At 38.1% G+C, this 16507-nt stretch overlaps 4 protein-coding genes across 6 annotated transcripts in view; 1 reads left to right on the forward strand and 3 right to left on the reverse strand.

Moving 5' to 3' along the window:
- Positions 1-403: 403 nt before the first annotated feature.
- LOC107040328 (testis-expressed protein 10) lies at positions 404-5048 on the reverse strand. Its single transcript, XM_015260372.2, has 4 exons — positions 3441-5048; positions 1748-1985; positions 1532-1686; positions 404-591 (listed from the first exon to the last, which is right to left on the reverse strand). Exons 1-4 carry the CDS (start codon positions 4762-4764, stop codon positions 488-490), a joined length of 1821 nt encoding a protein of 606 aa, XP_015115858.1. The 5' UTR covers positions 4765-5048; the 3' UTR covers positions 404-487.
- LOC107040332 (snRNA-activating protein complex subunit 1) overlaps positions 4995-16507 on the forward strand; it is a 14348-nt gene continuing 2835 nt past the window's right edge. The window contains exons 1-2 of one of the 2 annotated variants that reach the window (XM_015260381.2): positions 13801-14178; positions 14260-14794. The gene's annotated coding sequence lies outside the window, so the exon portion shown is untranslated. Of the gene's footprint in view, positions 5143-13800; positions 14179-14259; positions 14795-16507 lie in introns of those variants that run through there. The other variant, XM_015260380.2, reaches the window with a different exon arrangement.
- Positions 5132-14066, reverse strand: LOC107040327 (zinc finger protein 879). The gene is made up of 6 exons (XM_015260371.2): positions 13472-14066; positions 13185-13287; positions 12523-12836; positions 8958-9308; positions 7929-8663; positions 5132-6536 (listed from the first exon to the last, which is right to left on the reverse strand). Exons 1-6 carry the CDS (start codon positions 13706-13708, stop codon positions 5979-5981), a joined length of 2298 nt encoding a protein of 765 aa, XP_015115857.1. The 5' UTR covers positions 13709-14066; the 3' UTR covers positions 5132-5978.
- On the reverse strand, positions 14323-16455 carry LOC107040331 (thioredoxin domain-containing protein 15). Of its 2 annotated transcripts, none has more exons than XM_015260379.1 (4): positions 16193-16455; positions 15851-16113; positions 15546-15772; positions 14323-14737 (listed from the first exon to the last, which is right to left on the reverse strand). In XM_015260379.1, the coding sequence occupies exons 1-4, from the start codon at positions 16230-16232 to the stop codon at positions 14383-14385; spliced, it is 885 nt and encodes a 294-aa protein (XP_015115865.1). In that variant the 5' UTR covers positions 16233-16455; the 3' UTR covers positions 14323-14382. The 2 variants fall into 2 exon arrangements, with proteins under 2 accessions (XP_015115865.1, XP_015115864.1); XM_015260378.1 differs by having other exon boundaries at positions 15851-16128.

Consider the following 16507-nt stretch of genomic DNA (forward strand, 5'->3'; position numbering starts at 1 on the left):
CATTAGCACAAACGAGAGAAATGTCCTTTCGAAGAAATTGAATTTTTTCAATAATGAGAGAATGAGTGTCGTTCCACTCTTATCGACAATCGTAATTTGTAAAATAAGCACTACAGTATTCCATAATGCAACTAATGTGTATAATTATCAATGATAAAAAATTGATTTTCCCCGTGCATTGATCATGATCAGAATAACATTGTGTTCTGTTACATTGCATTACTCCACTCGGTTTTTAAAATGTCAGACTAGTATTCAAGAGTGAGAGTTTCGTTGATGAATGATCATGATTAATTGATCAATTGATACGCAAAGCAGAATTTTAGGAGGAAATAACGTACTAGGACCATGATGTGATATAGATTAACATGAATTGAAATATATGAAATAAAAGCACTGAATGTTGAAAGAAAATTGTGCTATTAGAATTTATTCAGCAAGAATTATTTACACGTCCCAGGAAGTTGTCGATAACATCCGAAATTTGTTAGAAATATATTTGACCATCCAAGAAATGTAATAAATTGCAAATCATCAGCCTGGATTCTTTGTCGTCGGGAGATCCAATAATCTCAATTCTCTTCGCATTTTCTGAGGGGAAAAAAAGTAAAAATTAATCGCGGAACTAGAACACGTAGGGTGAACCACCTAATTGCGGAACCTCCCCCAATTAACGGGACACTTGAATATTTCTCCAGAATTCTGGAAATTTACCTGTCTACCGAATTGATTATTTTCATTTTCATCCATGATATGAGAATACCCAAGTAGAAATCTGCAGAAAGTTATCTCTAAGATGAAACCTTCCTATACTAATGTCTGTCCAAGAGATATCCTATTTGAAAAGTTATCTGCTTGCTATCTTTAAGACGTCTCGGCGGGTGCGATTAGAGATGCAAAATGACCGTCATTTTTGGTCACATGACGCGATCTAAAAAATGACGGTCATGTGACGTACAAATTTTCCAACTACAAATGATTGTCACAAATCATTTGTAACCAAATTGTTGTCAAACCATCTATATAGTTGCACAATGACGGTCATGACTAATTACCAATTTGTGACGCTCACGAATAAAACAAAATAGTTTCATCTATATGGGTGGAAAAAAAAACGTGATTTCCATTTCAAAATGCGGATTAGACCAATACAAAAGGAATTCAACTGAAAATTGACCGAGAAACAAATAAAGTTTCACCTATATAGATGAAAAATGACTGTCGTTCCTAACCTTCCACCGTCTCACAAAGTTCTAATGTTCCGTAATTGGGCGCACGATGTTCCATATTTGGCAGAAGTGTTCCGTAATAGGTCTTTTGGACTTGAACATAATTTTTCATTTCTCCCGATTATTTCTCATTCTATAATGTGGTTGTTCTTTTTTTTCTGAAACCTATTGAATTTGGAATCGACCGGTATTTTTTAAATATTTTTTCAAACAATAGCCCATTTTCAAACCATTGTCTGAACCTCCGTAGAGTCTCGAGAGTTCCATAATTAGACTGTTCACCCTATTCTACGGAAAATTACCAATGATTTGGTCCTGCTTTTTGGCCAGTTCTCCACGAATCCAAGTTCCATGTTGTAGAACAGCGCGATTCAACATCTGTATCGTATTGTCATGAATGTTTTCATTCAATAGTAAATCTGGCAGAGTTTTGACGAAATTTTTGAATGAGGACTCCCTGCAATTAAGGTTTATCCATCAAGTTATGAACAGAAGTGTCTAAAAGATTCTTGATTTACCTTTGGAGTTCGTTCAAGCGATGATCCAAAACAATATCTCCAAGAATGCCAAACAAGTGGTTCTGCAATTCTCGTTTTGGTTGTCTGCAAGCTGCGGAAATAGTTCCCCGGAGAATATTTCCAAGGTTGACCCCATTACCGTACAAATTTTTACTCGCCTTCAGAAACAAAATCCTCAAGAAGTTGGACAAAATGGGTAAAGCAGGTGCATCATTGCTGCTCCAATTCCTCAATCGCTCTAAACCAAGATTAATCCATCAGCATCCTTAACTTCAAGGACACCCAAGTATCTTTCAGAGGAGGGTAGGGTAAAACGGACACTTGTGACTTTTTTTGAAATATTCATGACGTGTTGAATTGTTCATGAAATGGAATAATTTTATTTTTCAATTGAAAAACAATGATTCCTCTTTGTGATGAGCTTAGACTGAGCTCAACTGATAAATCTGTTTATGAGTTATGAATATTTTTAAAAAAGTCAAAAGTGTCCATTTTACCCTACCCTCCCCTACAGTTTGGTGCAGTTCAAGCATTATCAATCATCCAGTGTGACATCCTAGTGATCTTATACGAAGCCTCTACTGTACTTAAGGGTGCCAAGTGAATTTGGTGATGACCTTGAAAATTGACATTCACCAACAAAGTTATAATTTTTTAAATTAATAGTATTAGACAGATGGTGAACATCGGTGACAAGTTTAAAATTTTAGAACTTATGGATATCGAGAAATTAAATAAACAAAATCAGTCTTATACACGGCCTCTTATGGAGTTTTGATTAAATTGAACGTTTCAACCCCCTAGGAACTCAAGAAAAATTTGAAAAAATTTGAAGATATGGGGAATGATGTGTTCAATGTGATGGCGACAAAAAACAATGGGGTACCGGGGTGAATAAGAGAGATATTTCAACCCGCCCTGCCCATTTGATCCCATGCTTTCTCGAGGTTCGTCACGCGAAATAGAGGATTTTCCGCATTTATTTTCTCGATGTCTAGTTCCGGTTGCGGGTTTGAAATTTCGTCGGATGGATGAATACATATTTCTCCAATGATGGAGAGAAAGAAAAAATTTTTTTTGAATCTTCTTTCAAATTCACTTGGCACCCTTAATCTCTTCACCTAAGGAATTCCATTATATTCCTCATCGCGAATAACTTGAAGTACGTCGCTATCTTCCAATCCCAAAGTGAAGATCGATGAATGAAAATAATCAAAGTTCCAGTTCCAATAATTAATTATCCACCGTCCAAATATAACAATTATCCACAGTATTAATAGTATATTGTCATCAGACGATAAAAGCATTAATACTTTTAAATAAAAGTATAAATAAAACGCATTATACTTTTTAATAAAACTATTAATGCTTTTATCGCCGTGTGACATACGATATTTTATGTCGTTGGGCCCGAAAACTGCGATCTAACCGAGCGAAGCGAGGTTAAAATCGCGCAAAGAATTGTTCTTTGTATTGAAAAAAAAAATTATTAAATGTCATCTACATTTCAACCCCTCATTAACATTAAAAAAGTCAAGTGTCCGTTTTACCCCAACCTCCCGCATAAAAAATATCTCTATAGAAATCTCCGAATATCAAATACAAAAATCCTATGTAATTTCTATACGATTTTTTCATACGCGGCGAATCCCATACAGCGAACTCCTTGCAGCTCTAATACTAAACAACTCACCACAGACATACTGAACAACTCCCTCCAGCCCCTCTCTCTCCAGCTCGCCAAGCGGTCGCCTCCCGACGATTCCCGCAAGAACCACCCCGACCCCTAAATTCTCCTGGAGCACCCCCACCTCGTCGCCCTCTCCAAAGTCCCCCTGTCTCTTCCGACCCCTCTCCACCCTCTTAACCGCTCCATACGGGAATCCCTCCCCGAAAAACTTGGCAAATCCCTCCGAAACCTCCCCGCCGAACCACTCGCTCACTTCCTCCCCATCGAAAACCTCCAGAATATCCAAAAAATTCATGAAAATCTTCACGATAACCCTCAGCATTTCGACTGCCTCTTGCGACAACAGACTTCCCCCCTCTGCCTCGACCTCTTTGGGCCTGACCTCGACCCAGCTGTCCATCATCAGAGGTACGAGGACCTTGACGTAACGTTTAAAGTCATCTTCACTGAATCCCGCACCCCCCAGCACGCCCTCGTCCTCGTCAGCCCCAATATTGCAAATATCAAGATTATTTCCCCAGAAGAAGCTGAGGCAATTCGTGTCGTCGTCGACGAGGATTTTTCTGACTTCCGAATGTCTCTTCAAATTTTTTTGCGACCTCAGGTCATTGATGATCGAGTTGAAGATGCTGGAGAGACGCTGGAGGACTTTGACTCGCCACTTGATGGCGGTATTTCTGGAGCTGAGGGTTGTCGTGAGCTGTCGAGACGTGGAGGTGTGATTGTGGCTGGAAATCATGTCGAGGAAGTTCGGGAGTATCTTGCGAGCGTTCCTGGAGACGAGGAAGGGACAGGAGTGGACGAGAACGTCGAGGAAGGCGAGGGAGTCCTCTTTTATCGAGGGGTTAATGTGGGTCATTGCACACCTCAGGTAGGAGACGAGGATCTCAGAGAAAGGTGAGAGCTGATCGCTGGAGAGGGGAGACAGGACGAGGGAGAGGACCCTGAGGGTGTCCCTTCGAATGTCTCTCTCCTTGTCGAGGGCCAGCGAGGAGATGCCCTGGAGGAGGGCGTTGAGGTGCGAGCTGAGAAGCTCGGGTGGGTAATTTTGCAGGATCTCTTTTAATTCCTTGATGGCCTCCTGGCGAACTGCCGAATTGTGGTGCTGGAGGCGGGTCAATAACTCCTTGACGTTGAGTTTACGACGACTGACAATCTCATCCAACTCGTGAGACTTCAGCTGCTCCCTTATGATAATCTTCTTCACTTTGAAACTCGTGTCGGTGAGGTTCTGCCCTTTGGGGAGGATTTTTGGCTTTTTTGCTTTTAACTTCACTTTTGACCTCTCGGACTTCAAGTTCTTCTGATGTCGGTGATTTTTCCCCATTTTAGCAGCTATTCAATTGCCCAAGTAAATAGCAGATTGAGGTTAAAACTTTCACCACGAAATGCCACTTGTTTTTTTTTTTTTTTAAAAAATTTTCTAGATTGAAACTTTAGTCCATTTAAATATCTCTCACTCGGTCTTTATTGGAGATTCAGATACTTTTGAAGTTGTAAACCAACAATAATGTCTGAGCACATGGCATGCCCAACACATTGAAACTGATTGAAACTCCGGGGGAAATCACAATATGGCGGACCACGTGACTCCCTCAAAAACAGCTGTGAAGGTTTTGTTTTTATTACAGAGATGTTTGTGAGATCTGGGCCTATTCCACGCATTTGACAAGAGAATTTAACCACTCGGCGAATTTAATTTAAGGTTAATATTTTTAATTGATATAAACTTACTTTCTTACATCACATGTTCTCACATTTGCTCAACAATAATCCACCTCCGAAGAAAAGCATCCATCACACAAGATATTCGATCCTATATAAATTTATTAAGGGCACTTGGATGAAAAGAATCGTTAAAATTTCAATCCAAGATAATTGAATACACAACTAAAAATTGAATAATTTTCCTAAACAAGCAATCATTACACGGTTCGACAAAATTCGAATGTCGTCGGCCTCAGAAATGAGACTGACCGCATTTTATAGATATTTTGATGCCCATTTTACGAATCCAGGAAAAAATAGACGAAGGGAAATTTTCAAGTTGAGTGGGTTTTAGCACGTTTTGGGTGTATGGGCTATTTTTTCCGTCTACCCGATTTTACATTTCTTTTTGAAAATATTTCTAGCGCGTCTAGTTGAAAAAATATGTGGTAGTGTTAAAAAGGACAATTTAAAAAATTTATTAAAAAATGAATTTGGTCCACTAAAAAAATCACATTTTCATAAATTCATTGTTGTTTTCTGCGAAAAACTACGTCCACATCAATTTTTCTACAAATTTTTCAACTTGTTTATTTGAACAATTTTCAAAATTTCAACATTTTTTTTCTCGAAAACTCGACGTGCTAGAGAGATTCCTGAAACGAAATTTAACATCAGTATTAAAATACCCATAAGATGGGCTCGGTTTCGTTTTCAAGGTCGAACCGTGTTATCGAAAGTCCACACTTTCTCAATTCATCGAGAAAAAAGTCATTTTTTCCTAAGATTGTTGAAAGACCCACGCATCCCCTCCCCACATTAATGAAAGTAGCCTCAATCAGAGTCCACGAATTTCTTGATCATGCCGTTTTCACTCAATTGTAAATCGGGACTGATTCCCTCGGCGAGCTCCTGCTCGGTGATGTCCTCCTCCAGGAGAAAATCCTCGTGAATAATTTCCTCGCGTGCAGGTTCAGGTGTGGCAACAGCCTCACTGCCATGCACCTTCATGTGATCATTGAGTGCGAATGCACGCCCGTAGGACGCACCGCAGATGTAGCAACTGAATTTTAAGTTGTTGTCCTTCTTGTGGGTGGCGATGTGCGCCCTGGCAGCGTACAACGAGGCAAATGGCCTCGAGCACTCGGTGCACCTGAAGGGTTTGGTGTGACTGTTTTTGTGACCTGCCAATTGCACACGTGTTTTGAATGTCTTGACGCAGAATGGACATTTGTACGCCCTCTCCTCGCCGTGAGTCAGCAAGTGATGATTGTAGACTGACGAAGCTTTGAAACGCTTGCCACAGTGCTTGCACTCGTAGGGACGAACCCCTGTGTGGGTTCTCATGTGGAGGGTCAGGCAGTAAGAGACTCTGAATGTTTTTCCACACACCTGGAGGGAGATAAAAACATTATACAGTTCATGACAAATAATGTATGTGAAACAAACAGGATTACTTTATGCGTCACTAGTCTCTTTTTCTTTCTCTCTACCAATTCCATTGGTAACAAGCTTCCGAATGGATCTGTAGCAATGGTTCTAGGATAATATTCCCCTGACAATCGTTCTTGAAAAATTGTTCCTCGGAAAAAAGTTTCACATATTTTCTTTTTCCACGCCGATCCCCATTTTCATCGTTATTTCATCAAATATTACATAATATAAAATGGAAAGCATAAATTTTTTCATTTCAGTTTTTTGTAATTTATTTTTTTATTTATTTTTTGTACGACTTTTCAAGTCATTCTGGGAGCTGACTGTCGTGTAGCACACCCAAATTCGTCTTCAAACAAATCGAGAATAAGCCCCCAGAGGCAAAAATAATGGATAAAATGACGATGTGTGATGTTTTAGAAAAAAAAGATTTTTGGACGAATTGCTCTATGCCAGGGTGTATTGAATCGATCGACACAAAATTTTATACACAAGTGTGACTTAATAACACTAATTAGTAGCCAGAACCTCAGTTGTTTATGCCAAGTTTTACGCGTATTATGGAACGCCACATTAACTCTCAATAGAAAAATTAGAAAAACCCGAATATCTCGAAAACTTTCTATGAACAGGTATTCATATTTTGATTGGTTTTGATAGGGAGCAGCAAGACGAGTATTTTGAAAGGAAAATAAAATTAATCGGATCAGCAGTTTGGGAGATATTGAACAAAACAGTTTTTCAGAAAAAGTTGAATATCTTCGAAACCACTTGTCCGATATCGCCTACCCACAATCCCATCCGGTAATATCATAAGAGCTACAATCTCACCGAATTTCGACATCCTATGTAAATTTTTCTGGGAGTTATCGTGCACAGAACGATTTTCTCATGAAAACGAAAAATGCCGATTATTACCAAACAGTCCCTAGCTACATAGCAATATTGTGATTTGATTTGATAGATATGATTACAGGAAATATTTTGACGTAAAAAAAATTCAATTCAGTCACGTAGTTTTCGAGATATTAAGGAAAAAAGATGTTTGAGGAATTGCTGTATCTCGGAAACTACTGGACCGATTGAGCTGAAATTGCGCCCGGAAGTGCTCCAAAGTAACACCAATTATTCGACGAAACTTCAGATTTTTAGCTTCAACATTAGTCCTTTTTCTGTGAAGATTATAGAAATTTTCCGAAAAATGATCACACTCATCTGACCACATATGCACATTTTCTAAAAATATCATATCTTCACCAAACATCTATATCAGAGCGGTCGAGAACTTGGTTTTCATATCATATCTTCACGTTTCATGACAATGGGAAGCAAAAAAAAAATTGCGCCCACCTCGCAAGCATGTGGTTTCTCCCCAGTGTGAATCCTCTCGTGTTTGACCTTCTCATGAGGCCTGGTGAACCTTCTCCCACAGTGCTGACACTGGTAAGGCTTCGACAGGTCCCCATTGTCCTTGTCATTCCCCTTAGCACCCTCGGCCCCCTCCTTCTCCCCTTCGGCGGGGCCCTCGCTGGGACTGGGCGGTTTCACCTTCTTCCAGGGCTTTCTCCCCTGATTCCTCGGGGGCTCGGACATCCCCAACTCCGGGTGGACAGCTGCATGCATGGCTAGCGAGTCCGCAGAGTCAAACTTTCTATTGCAGATTGTGCAGGTGACAGAGTCCCCAGTGTGCAGAGCCATGTGGGCACTCCTGTATGACTCTGAGAATGACTTTCCGCACTCGAAGCACGTGAAGGTAGCATCGGGATCGCCCTCGGGTGCGTCCACGTGTCTCTCTCGCACTGGGGCGTGCATGCGCGAGTGGAGGCGCAGGCTCTTGTGGGAGGCGAACTTGGTGCCGCAGGTGGTGCAGATGAACTGGCGGTCAGGGTCGTTCGACTCCACTTCGTGGACTTTCGAGTGGACCTGGAGGGCCTTCACTGTTGCAAACGACTGGTCGCAGTGGTCGCAGTGGTTGGAGCCGTTGAGGCACACGTGCGTTCGGAAGTCCGTCAGTCTGGGGAATTGCTCGAGGCACTGGTTGCAGCGGTGGACCTTGGGGACTGGGGGCTCCGGCTTTTGACGGGGCTGAAAGCAGGGATCCCCATCAATATTAAATTTCTATGCAGATCCTTATGTGCAGCGTAATCTATCGGAATTCTAGAAAATTCTAGGCATTTCGAGGTAATTCCAACAGTTTTCTTGAAATTTCGAAAAAATTGAAGAAGTTTCTAAAAATTTCGAGGAAATTCAGGGATTTCCTAGAAAATTCGAGGGAATTCAAGGAGTTTCTAAGAAATTCAAGAAAAAAGGAAAGACCATCGACATATCCACGTACAATTACAGCTGTATCGAAGATACAGCCGCCTCCAATTTTTTTACCTTGACACCTTCAGCATTGGAGAAGAACTTTTCAATCATTGAAGTCGTCTTCGAATTGTCACTCTGATTGTTGGATTTATCCCAAAAAGGCTCGATCTGCACGACTTTTCTGGTGTAGAGTCTCCCCTCCGAGTCTATGCACTCCTCAGTCTTGATTGTATTCATCTTCTGCCTCTGCTTGGTCTTCGTCACTGGCCCCTCGGGCTCTGCAGGCTCCTCCTGGAGGACTGGCGCCTCGTCCGCCATCTCTAGTACGACTTCTTGACCGTCGTGGTACTGTTTTATGTGATCCAACACCGAATTGAAACCCATCCCACAACTGCTGCAGCTGTACAGGGCTGTTGCGTCGATCTAAAATCGAAAGACATTTTAATCTTTTACTTTTTGCTTCCGAATGGAAGCTTTGTAATCGTTCAAATTTAAGTTTTTGATTTTTTGGGTTATATCTGGATGTAATTGAATCCTTTTTTTTCGAATGTGGGTATTGTTGAGCCCTATCAATCGCCATTAATTAAAATTGAATTTATCGATGAGTTTTTTTAATTTTAGAATTTTTTTCGATAATCGGTTGTCCCATGATAACTGAAAAAAATGTAACGAATTGATTGAATGATGGATTAAAAAATTGTTTGGATGTCCCTCTGACCGAGTTCGAAGATGAAGCGGATAGCAATAATCGTTATTTTCATTTATTTGAAAATTTGCAAAAATTTTGGATTTTTTGAATATCAGAATTCCCGGAATATCTTTGAATATCATGCTTCATATGAATTCAGTCATAGCTTGAAATGTCTGTTTTAATGCCATTAAGTCGAAGTTAAAAGATGGTTACGATAGCTATACTGATTATTTGATTTTTATGAAGATTGTTAAAAATTTGTAATTTTTCATGAATTTCCCTGGAAGTGAACTTTCTGATGGTTTCTTCAAATGTAATGTTTCAAATTCATTCAAGTATGCATAGACAAAATTTGTCGATTAACATTTTATCGAAGAGCTGAGGGAAGAGGTAGAACCGTAAAAAGACAATCGGTTGTATAGAAGAAAGGGATAATAAGAATAACGATGATCATAGCATTCAACTAATTTGAAAATCCGACAAAATTAGTTGAAAAGTGATCTTATTCGATCTAATAAAACGAAATAAACAATGAATTATACATGATAGAAGGAAATACTGTGCAAAATAGCCGTTCGGAAGCATATTGCTAATTTATTAGCAAAAATAACTACTACATTCAATACCAGAGCAATTTCTCACTTGTTTTATTTTTTATTTATTTGTAGATGGAACTTGATTCATTCATCAATTTTTTTAATTTTTGCAATTGCTGAATAATTGTTTTTTTCACGATAACTAAAAAAATTGATTGAATGGCTTGAAAAATTTGTTTGGATGTCCTTCAGACCGAGTTCGATGATGAAGGCGATAGCAATAATCGTTATTTTGAATTATTTGAAAATTTTCAAAAATTCTGGATTTTTTGAAAATCAGAATTCCGGGGATATAGTTGGATATCATGCTTCAAATGAATTCAGTCACAGTTTAAAACGTTTATTTTAATGCCGTTAAATCGAAGTTGAAAGATGATTACGATAGCTGATTTGATTTTTAAATTGATTGTTAAAAGTTTGTAATTTTTCATGAATTTCCCCTGACAGCGAGCTCTCTAATGGTTTCTTTAAATGTGATGTTTCAAATTCAGTAAAGTATGCACAAATAATTTTTTTCTATTAACATTTTATAGAAGAGCTGAGGGGATAGGTAGAACCGTAAAAAGACAATCGGTTGTATAGAAGAAAGGGATAATAAGAATAACGATGATCATAGCATTCAACTAATTTGAAAATCCGACAAAATTAGTTGAAAAGTGATCTTATTCGATCTAATAAAACGAAATAAACAATGAATTATACATGATAGAAGGAAATACTGTGCAAAATAGCCGTTCGGAAGCATATTGCTAATTTATTAGCAAAAATAACTACTACATTCAATACCAGAGCAATTTCTCACTTGTTTTATTTTTAATTTATTTGTAGATGGAACTTGATTCATTTATCAATTTTTTAAATTTGTGCAATTGCTCAATAATTGTTTTTTTCACGATAACTAAAAAAATTGATTGAATGGCTTGAAAAATTTGTTTGGATGTCCTTCAGACTGAGTTCGATGATGAAGGCGATAGCAATAATCGTCATTTTGAATTATTTGAACATTTCCAAAAATTCTGGATTTTTTGAAAATCAGAATTCCGGGGATATGGTTGGATATCATGCTTCAAATGAATTCAATCACAGTTTAAAATGTTTATTTTAATGCCGTTAAGTCGAAGTTGAAAGATGATTACGATAGCTGATTTGATTTTTAAATTGATTGTTAAAAGTTTGTAATTTTTCATGAATTTCCTCTGAAAGCGATCTCTCTAATGGTTTCTTTAAATGTGATGTTTCAAATTCAGTAAAGTATGCACAAATAATTTTTTTCTATTAACATTTTATCGAAGAGTTGAGGGGATAGGTAGAACCGTAAAAAGACAATCGGTTGTATAGAAGAAAGGGATAATAAGAATAACGATGATCATAGCATTCAACTAATTTGAAAATCCGACAAAATTAGTTGAAAAGTGATCTTATTCGATCTAATAAAACGAAATAAACAATGAATTATACATGATAGAAGGAAATACTGTGCAAAATAGCCGTTCGGAAGCATATTGCTAATTTATTAGCAAAAATAACTACTACATTCAATACCAGAGCAATTTCTCACTTGTTTTATTTTTTATTTATTTGTAGATGGAACTTGATTCATTTATCAATTTTTTAAATTTGTGCAATTGCTCAATAATTGTTTTTTTCACGATAACTAAAAAAATTGATTGAATGGCTTGAAAAATTTGTTTGGATGTCCTTCAGACCGAGTTCGATGATGAAGGCGATAGCAATAATCGTCATTTTGAATTATTTGAAAATTTCCAAAAATTCTGGATTTTTTGAAAATCAGAATTCCGGGGATATGGTTGGATATCATGCTTCAAATGAATTCAATCACAGTTTAAAACGTTTATTTTAATGCCGTTAAGTCGAAGTTGAAAGATGATTACGATAGCTGATTTGATTTTTAAATTGATTGTTAAAAGTTTGTAATTTTTCATGAATTTCCCCTGACAGCGAGCTCTCTAATGGTTTCTTTAAATGTGATGTTTCAAATTCAGTAAAGTATGCACAAATAATTTTTTTCTATTAACATTTTATAGAAGAGCTGAGGGGATAGGTAGAACCGTAAAAAGACAATCGGTTGTATAGAAGAAAGGGATAATAAGAATAACGATGATCATAGCATTCAACTAATTTGAAAATCCGACAAAATTAGTTGAAAAGTGATCTTATTCAATCTCATAAAACGAAATAAACAATGAATTATACGTGATAGAAGGAAATACTGTGCAAAATAGCCGTTCGGAAGCATATTGCTAATTTATCAGCAGAAATAACTATGATATGCAATACAAGAGCATTTTCCCACTTGTTTTTTTTTATTGATAAGGGAGCATTATCTTACCCTCATGAATTCTTCTCCGAGCTCTTTAGTATCCTCATCCTCATTGATTTCCATTAGGCTCTGGTCGCCCTCGAAGTACTCAGCCGTTTCGTCAGAGTAAATTCCAATGACGTTGTTCTCGTTGCTTGTGTCGTCTGTCTTCTCTGGGATGCTGATCACAGGGGCGTTTTCACTGGTTTCATCTTTCTTGCTGGTTGACGATTTCACAGAGCCATCCTCGTCGATGTTCTCAAGATCCTCGTACTCGTCGTCAGGAAGAATGGACTCCCCCGGGTCGTTCTCCGGCTCCATTTTTTGAACCATCTTGATTTGTCCTGAGAACAATTTCTTTTTAATGAGCAAAAACACAGCCATATTTCCGTAGCTCAGCGGTAAACCGGGTCAAGTCGATTTTGACTTTTGCCCAGTTTTTTATGAATATCACGGAATCTAAGAAAGACAGCAAAATTTTCCTTATGACCTTTTTTATAACGCTCAATTGGCTCTACAAAAAAGGTCATGACAGAAATTTTTCTATCTCCTTTAGATTTCGAGAAATTCGTCAAAAACTGGCCAATAGTCAAAATCGATCGGTTTACCGCTTCGCTACTGATTTCTCGACTCATTTTTTGCTCAGGAATTGAATCAAATTATTGAAAGGGTTGTTCCGAATCTATTATTACCATCGTCGTCCACTTCTAGGGATCTCGGTCCTCCCACAATCATGATACCCTCGTTGTTGACAGATGCCAAGAAACTTTCGTGGATTTGCTCGACATTTGTATCCTGAAATGATTAAAAAATAGAAATTGTGCGTGAAATAAATGTTTTGTAGCTCTTGAAATTTTCAACAAAAAACTACTTTCTGAATCGTTTTCCCTCCATTCCTGATCATTAACGATCTGAACTCAGATGAGTAAATGGAAAAAAAATCTACAAACAAATGAAAATACATGAAAATTTGGCTCACCATCAACACCTCGCCCTCCCCAATTTTTCCTTCATTGACAGTCTCCTCAAAAGTCACATTATCCCCAGTGCCACATGCATCAAGATGCTGAATCAATGCAGCAACAGACTCTGATCTCTGCGAGCATCCAGGACAGTACAAATTATCAGTCATACTTAATAAATGATATTTAAGTGACTGTGAACTATTGAACGTCTCTCCACAGCACATGGGACAGACTAAAAGTGACGATCCCATATTTCGTAATTATTTTGTTTCAAAATTGAAACAAAAATTCAGCACTTCATTTATTTTTTAAAAACAATTTTACACTTGGAACGAAATAAATCCTCCCTAACCTAGTGCACAGTACGGCATATTTTATCGGTAATTCAACGGTATTTTAATCATTTTAGAGGGGATTCTGTTGGGGGTGAGATTCGAGGGGTTTTGAATTGACAGATTATCGTATGATTGGAGCCTAAGGACGAACTTCAGTTCAAACAAATTTTTCGATGGGAAAAACGACAACAATCATGAAGTTAGGGTATTAATGGGCGCCATTTTGAGTCGACGGAGTATAGAGAGAATTGGAGGAACTGTGGAATCAAGTTGAGAATTGTCTATCTCATCCTGAATTTGAATGTGACAATTAAAAATAATGAAAAACTGTTTAAAAACAAAATGACTGAATTAATTAAATTTACCTCTGACTGGTAAAGGTAAAGGTATATAAATATTTGCATTTTAAATGTGTGGATTTTCTTGTAGTTAGTAAATTTCTTTGGCAAAAGTAATTTTTTTCTCAGTGTGCGGTTGTGCGTCCCCACTCTAACGCCCAACACAATGGATGGAATAAAATTGCATCATCATTTATCTTAATCATTTTAATCAACAACTTGACATATCACAATAAATAAGAAAATGAAGGATTAATCGGTATGCTCGTGCTGTGCGTTGCTCTCCCTCCACGTATTCTGTATCAGCTCGACAAACTGCTTCCACCACTGGCTCTGAAGAGTAAAATAGAGTGCACAGGCTGCGATGAAGAGCCAGGACAGGATGAGACAGTAGTCGCACTCGTTGGATGGTGTGCTGGGTACTGGCCCGGCAAAGTCCCCAGAGGTGACGTAGAGGGAACCGTTCGGCTCCAGAGCTGTGTAATCAGTAACGAATTTTGCAAATGACTCCAGGGTGTAGGAGGAGTCGTTGAACCTCACTAGGGGCTTCCCATTGTACACGAACATCAATGTTGGAACTCCGACAATGCCAAATTGTGTATTAAAACTGAAAAATTGTGAAGATGAATAGAAAAGAAATTGCATTATTCAACAATGAAGCCAGGTGAGGAACATTTATTTGGACAATAGGGTGAACAGGCTAATTATGGAACACCCAAGGCTCTTCGAGGGTCCAGACAATGGTTCAAAAATGAACTATTGTTTGAAAGAATCTCTAAAAAATCATGTTTAAGTCTAAAAGACCTATTACGGAATACTTTTGCCAAATATAGAACATCGTACGCCCAATTACGGAACATTAGAACTTTGTGAAACGGTGAAACATTAGGAACCCGAAGTAATAAGGACATTTTTGTAAAAGAATGTCAACAAGTTCAGATCATAATTGAAAATTGGAATTGTCATGCAAAGAAACTCTTACTAGTGAACACACTTAAAAATGAGTAATGTCGATCACATGAACACATTAACTCGACTTTCTTCGTATATGAATTTGTCAGAGCAATTTGACAAGGAATGGAAACATAAATGTCATTATATTTTCAACTTATCAATTATTTATATACTTTCGACTGAACCACTCTGGCACGTGCCAAACAAATATATCAGTGTTCCGTCGATTAGAAATGAATGGAAAATATGAAAAAATTGCAGCTGGCAGGGTTTATTTCCATTATTGAGCGAGAAACAGCAGATAGACCACCAAATATATTCTCATATCATGGATGGAGAAATCCACTTGATTAAAAAAAATCGATTCCATAGATAAGTAAATATTCCAGAAATCTGGAAAAATATTCAATTGTTCCATTAATGGGAGGAGGGGGGGGGGTCCAATTGGACTGTTCACGTACTTTTGATATTTGGAAGCATCGATAGCGACTGCTCTAATATGTGGAAAGAATTTTGGTAGTGCGTTGAAGTGAGGAGCAGCCTGACTGCTGAAGACACACCATCTAGTGTAGAATAGAACGAGAATACACGTTCTCGCGGGAATTTTTCCTTCTTGTTTAGCGTCTGTGTTGTTCGAGGGGCCTGGCTCCATTATCAGGAGCTCCATGAGTCTGGTAGCATTGACAACCTATTGAAAAAAAATTGTTATTCTCAAAAATAACGTTCTAGATAGTTTTCGGAAAACGTTGATAGTCCTAAAACTTACTTCCACATTCCCGTAGATTTTATCAGTCAAACAATTGCTGTAGATTTTGTAAGCCCCGTTATTCTTCAATTTTGAGGTAATGGTAGCATTTCCTTTGTCCTCATCCTCTCCGTCCTTCGTAACGTTTGAAAAATCCTCATTCGCCTCGCTCGGTATTTCCATTATTTCAGTCTCATTTTCTACCTCTGCATCAATTTTCGTGTCGTTTTCTGTTTCGTTTACTTCGATTTGCAACTCTGGGGCCTCGGAATTATCAGCAGGGACTGATGAAATTGAAACTGAAGCACAGTAATTAATATAATTCATGGGGATAAAATGTTGGAGAAATATCTATCAACTTACTCAGAAAAACAACTAAATAAACAAATATTGTGGACTTCATTATAACCTCAAAGGCCTATTTCATCTCAATTTCCACCGATTATCATTGATTTTTCACTGGTAATTGATTAATACTCGACACAAAGGTACTTTTAACATCATCGAGGTGTAATTACTTCCTTATTATTCGTATTTTTTGGCGTTTCATAGGTAAATGCTAAAGTTTTATCACTATTTTTTCATCACTATAGAAAGGGGGGGGGCGTTCGTACTTCCACACTACTGTAACAGTTGCGGAAGTACGAACCCCCCCCCCCCCCCCCCCCCCCCCCCCCC

The sequence above is a fragment of the Diachasma alloeum genome, unplaced genomic scaffold (genome assembly GCF_001412515.2).
Source record: "Diachasma alloeum isolate Michigan unplaced genomic scaffold, Dall2.0 Dall_scaffold_00327, whole genome shotgun sequence".
NCBI classification, from domain to species: Eukaryota; Metazoa; Arthropoda; class Insecta; order Hymenoptera; family Braconidae; genus Diachasma; species Diachasma alloeum.